Genomic DNA, 5,876 nt, shown 5'->3' with positions numbered 1-5,876 from the left:
GGCAGCGCTGCGGCAAGGCGGATGCTGCGACAGGTGGCGGCGGCGGTGCTACAAGGCTGCGCGACCTGCAATGGCGGTGTTGCAAGGTGGCGCGACCGGCGGCAGCGCTGCTCCAAGGCGAATGCTACGACAGGCGGCGATGGTGCTACTAGGCTTCAAGGCGGCGCGCCCGGTGGCAACGGTGGTGCTGCAAGGCAGTGCGACCGGCGGCGGTGCTGCCATAGGCCGGCGACGATGCTACTATTGGGTGGAGACAGTGCCGCTATGGTTAGCAGGGATGGTGTTAACACCGGTTAGTGGCAGAGCTGCAAAAAAATGACGGTGCTACCAACCATAGTTGGAATGCTGTCGGTGGTGCGCCGGCGAGGAGTTTCACAATGCTTCAATTGTATTTTTTTTTATACAAATGTTATGTGGTTCTGCTACTTTCGAGGGTCTATCTCCGATGAGTTTTCTTTTTCACTTCTAGGCGGACCTTTTTTTGCTCCAATGAAGCAAAAGCGGGAGTGTTTTTTTTTACGAAGCATAGTCTAAACAATTTTCTGGCAACTCTCCTTCTATTTTTAGTCGAAGCTTTTTTGCTTCAGTGAAGTAAAAGCGGGAGATTTTTTGCTGCGACGAAGCAAAATCTGGATTTTACGTGAAAATGGATACGTGTCACGCATGCAAGCAGGGGCTGGAAAACTCTGAGCCTCCGAAGAATTTCTAGCACTATCCATTATAAATCCTCCACGCATCTCTGGGTCGTAAATTTAACTAATCTAATAAACGACACGTATTACAAAACATATATTATTAGAAAACTTAAATATTCTACTTTATAATGACCTAATTTTTTTATAGTATAATTCATATTATGTTATATTATGTTAGTTAAATTTACGACCTAGAGATGTGATTATAATCCCTAACGGAGGTAGTATATGGATTTGGCCCTTGTTGGCGTGTTCCCGCTACCAGGGTTTACTGTTTACCGATCTGTCCGAAGTTTACTGTTTTGTACAACTTGTTTAGTTCCCGTGTTGTGTTGCGCTGGCAGAACTGAACCAAACATCCTCGTTTTTTTTTCACAGGAGAGCATTTCTTTTGATGGATGCATTCAATACTAGCGAACATGTTTTCTTCACAAAACATGATAAGTGCATTTTCTGAGAGTAACAAGCAATACACTATGATTAAACAACACGCTGGTATGATTAAACAATATTTTCCTTTTTTTCTTTTCTATTTTTTTTTCAATATTCATTTAAAGATGTTCCAGAAACTTAAAATGTTCATACGGTTCAAATAATTGTTTGCGAGGTTTCAAAACTATTCATGATATTCAAAGATCTTCGTACAATTCAATAAATTACAACGTTTCAAAAATGTTCACGAGTCTTAGAAATATTCATACGGTTCAAAATTTTGTTTGTAATTAAGTTTACAAAATAGAGTGAAGTCGGCGAGAGTGACGTTTTATCTCCCTGGAACCTTAGCTCCCATTTTTCTCAAAAACTAAAGCGAGAATCATATGGTTGAAGTTTAATAGAGATAATATGTTCATTTATAGTTTCTTCAAATTGCACGATCATAAAAGCGAAAAAAAGAAAAAAAAAGATGAGTAAAATGAAGGGTTGGCATGTTTCGTAGCAAAAGGTTTCCAAAGAAAAGAATAAATGGTACTGTTTGTAAAAGTTTTATGGAAACAAAAATATAAGAATATTTATAAAAGTATGAGAAGTGGGGCCTCGCGGGATGTCAACCAAGGGTGCCCATGTACGCACACCATGGATAATGGGTGATAGAGGAAAGAGAAGTCAAGGGTTTTTTTTTGCCTCTTTCGCGTCTCATATGCGACAAAGGAGGCGGCTCAACTCTCTCATGATCTCCACCAGCTAGATCCCTCTCTCTCCCCGCTTGCTACTCCGGCGAGAGGAGAGAGGGACGTTAAGTACGTCTAAAACATAAGATGGAATGTAAAAATGAGAAGGGAAAAATAGAAATTAAGAAAAGAAAAGACCACGTAGCAGACAACCTGAGTACCTTTTCTTTGATTTGAACTGTAACTTTTTTTTTCTGAACTGTGCAACCTGAGTACCTGACAGCACACGAAACAACGGAGCCGAAGAGAAGCCACTATGGACCGGCCCATTAGTGGGTGTCCTTCAGGCGCCGCAACGACCTGGGCCATGTCTCCTCTCGGTACCGGCCCACAGCCCACGGCCCAAATCAATACCGAGCCTCACTCACAGAATAGAAAGGTGAAAGTTTCCCCATTTCTTCCAGAGACGACGAGAGAGAAAACAGAGGTTCCGGCGACAGCGAGGTAGGGTTCCGGCGGCTATGGCGATGGCGGCGGCGAGGAAGGCGACGTCCAGCACCGCGGCGCGTTCGGCGGCGGCGAGGTTCGGCCAGACGAGGCCCCGCTCCTCCGGCACCAGGGCCTCCAGCGTCGGCGAGGAGGAGAAGGTAAAACCCCCTTCCTCCCCCTTTCTCCTCCCCCCCGCCCGCTGGATCACTTCTCGCGACACCATCAGCCGCCTTTTCGTGTTGATTTTACGTAGCCTCGGCCAAACGTGAGATGTTAATTACCTATTACAGTACTAGATTGGCTAAGATTCTGGTACAAGTTGTCCACTTGATGCACAGGCAGGACGCTTTAGACTGAATAAAGAAACATAGATTATTCATCAAGTCTTCTGTTGTTTACTCCTGGGCGGTGACTTCCAAAGCGTAGAATATTTTCAGTAGATTCATTCACTACGCATCTCCAAGCAAACAACATATCAGTAGCCTACACACACGCCAACAAAAAAAATCATCAATTTGTTTATCTTAAACATGTCGGTGGCACCAGTTTCAAAAGTAAATGTCGAATTTAGCGCTGCTGCACCACATCGTCTGCCTGATGCAATTTGCTGTCTGAAATTGTGAGAAAATTTCCTCATTGGTATGCGTGCAGTTGCTACTTCTACTGTTTTATCTTCTCTGCATTTGCTACTTGCTAGTCAGCAACGTGTCGAAAATCTTTCAAAAGCCCATTCAGGTGCTGGTACATTACCCTGCATTTTCTGTAGATAAGACTTTCTCACTTCTTCCTATAGTAGTTACATGTATGTCTTATGAGATGTTTGTTAGCTTCAAATCAAGTCAGTGGATCAACTCCATTAGCTTCCTTTGCTCTGCTAGGGACCGCCACAATCACTGTCAGCAAGAGTCAATGCCATACCTTGCGAAATATTTGAGAAGCCCGGTTTTTACTCATGGTCACCTTCTGTGTGCTGGTTTCATGTGTGGCGGTTTGATGCGTTGCAACACCCAGTGGTTTCAAAGTAGGGAAAATCTACCGGTAGGCGCTGCACAACGTCTGCTTCCGTGCGGCGCGATGAGATTCCCGCGACAAACATCTTTTGTTTGTAGGACCTGCAAGGCTACCATGGTTGGCAAGCTTTTTGGGCAACACTCACATCCTCTTATCCGTTCGGTCATGTGTAGGATCTAGACAAGACTTTTCATTAGTCACATCTAATATTATCGCGTGGATATATATATATATAATGAAAAATTTGGAGAACCTGACAATTGTGTTAAAACAATGTTATAAATTATTTGGTAGTTGTATGAAAAAATATATGGTAGCTAATTTTGCGGAACCAAATTGACTCTTCTAACAGAACCCGGTAGTTGCTTACGATAAATCTGTTAATTGTATCAAAACAATCTGATAATTACAATAAAGAATGTAGTAGCTACTTTCAAGAAACATAGCCGATACTTATATCAGAGAACCTGATAGTTGCTTTCGGAAAATCTGGCAGTTGTATCAAAATAACCTGTTAGCTGCTTGATAGAATGTGGTAGAGCTACTTTTAAGAATCCAAACCGATTGTTTTATTCAAGAATTTGATAGTTGCTTTCAACAAACCTGATAGCAGTGTCAAAATAATCTAATGACTGCATGAAAGATTGTGCTAGTTGTTTTGAACAAACAGCCATATCATAAAAATTGACAAGGATTTAACATGATATCTATTTCGAAAACTTGTGGTTGTTTTTAGTATATCCATTTACAAATAAACCGGGAAGTTGTTTTCACAATCAAACAAGATGTAAATCATCTGCAGCCTAATACATAGCTTAAAAGCCAACATGTACTTGTTGAAAACGGCACCTCGTGTATTTTATGAGACGCATGCGCTGATATAGGTTGCGCTGGATTTTTTGTTGGATTTCTTGCATGCGGTGCCAGCTTATGTATTGACTTTTGGTTTGATTCCGTGCATGCACTCGGTAGTCTTCATTGCCGGCCTGCTGCTAATCTTTCTTTTTAGGCCCAGCTTTTCCCGGAACAGCCCAGCCTGCGCACTTTTGGTTGTAATTAGCTGATTCGGTACCCGCCGCACGCAATCGACTATTGTGCGGCGCCGCCGCCTAGTCCGGTCATTGAAAGTATCAATGGAAAGGATGGTAGATCACGTGGCATAATGGCTAAAACTGTAGATCTGTCTACTTTCGCTGATTGCTTGATGTGTATAAACTGTAGGTCTGTCTACTTTCTTATAACCTATGCATGATGTGTAATATGTTGGCCGGCCGTCCTTGGTTATTGTTTCAATTAATATAATGGTCACTGTTGTATGTCCAGCTTGCTCGTGAGGCGGTTGGGCGCGAGATCCAACAGAAGAAGGAGGAGCTCTACGACGTGATCGCCAAGGCAGAGCAGAGTTTTGGGACTCGCAGCTTCCAGAACATGCGCCTACTCCAGCACCTCTCCGTGCAAGTCAACCCAAGGCCGTGGGACTGGGAGTGGTACGATGACACACGCAACTTGTCTATTTCTTCTTCTTCTGCTTCTTCCTTTTCATTCTTGCTTGTAGCTGCTGATGTAATGTCGTCTGACCCACCAACCTGCAGGCGCCATCGCCGGTTTTCGAGGAGGGTGAACAGCGTGCTGGAGATAGCAGGCTTCTTCTCGCTTGGTTGCATGGTGTCCCACTGGTCGAAGGAGTACAAGAAATTGCGTGAAGAGCTCCGTGTGCTGAAGGAAGAGCAGGAAGCAGGAGAAGGAGGTCGCCTGATGTCGAACTAGGATTGCTGCAAGAGTACAATCTGAGATGTTGCTTCTGGCAATGACGGGCTATAATCAGGCCGGGCTGGTAGTAGTAGTAAGGCAAGACGATTAGATAAAACTGATTGGATGAACCCTTGTGGGTATGTTGATGTTGTTCCCGAATGGTTGGTGGAATTTGGATGAACCTTTGTGGGTGATGTTGCCGGTTTATTGTTTGATGACTCGTATGTAGGTGGTACCTTTGCACTAAATATTTAAAAAAAGAAAGACAAGATGGGATTGTTTGTCAACTGCTGCTTGGCATGGACTAGGATGCTGTGTGTGAGAGACTTGTAACAAGCATATACGAGTGTGACGATTAATATGCATAGAGTAAATGACAAAAAACTACCACAATTGTGCCATAGATGACGCGGAACTACCAAATGGGACACGATTGTCACATGACTACCATGTTTGGGGCTAGCTCGCGACGCGGAGCACTGATTGAACTGATCAACGGTGCTAACCATCTTTCTGGCAGCCCTGGCCCACTGTCAGAGCGGACGTGGCGTCCAGCCGATTGACGGCCGTTAGGGCTCGCGTTAGGTGTGATGTTTTAAGCCGTTCGCTCGGTCGTCTCCTTCCTCTCTCCTTCCTCTCTGTTCCATCGCACTGGAAGCACTCGCCGCCGACGTAGATCTCCGCCACCGCAGGGAGAGACGGCCATGGTTTCGTGGGGTGACGGCGAGGATTCCTCTTCAGAGCAGAGCTCCCTCGGCGCTGATGTGAGTCCTCTCCTTATGCTGTCATAATTTGGGCAAATTGCAGGGTTAGGAATTGG

The 5,876-nt window shown here is 44.4% G+C and overlaps 1 protein-coding gene across 1 annotated transcript; it reads left to right on the top strand.

Moving 5' to 3' along the window:
- The first annotated feature begins 2,292 nt into the window (after positions 1-2,292).
- Positions 2,293-5,321, top strand: LOC124650412. Its single transcript, XM_047189943.1, has 3 exons — positions 2,293-2,451; positions 4,628-4,791; positions 4,897-5,321. Exons 1-3 carry the CDS (start codon positions 2,326-2,328, stop codon positions 5,069-5,071), a joined length of 465 nt encoding a protein of 154 aa, XP_047045899.1. The 5' UTR covers positions 2,293-2,325; the 3' UTR covers positions 5,072-5,321.
- The last annotated feature ends 555 nt before the right edge of the window (positions 5,322-5,876 follow it).

Source organism: Lolium rigidum, chromosome 4 (genome assembly GCF_022539505.1).
Source record: "Lolium rigidum isolate FL_2022 chromosome 4, APGP_CSIRO_Lrig_0.1, whole genome shotgun sequence".
NCBI lineage: Eukaryota > Viridiplantae > Streptophyta > Magnoliopsida > Poales > Poaceae > Lolium > Lolium rigidum.
This window is presented reverse-complemented; position numbering and strand designations above follow the sequence as displayed.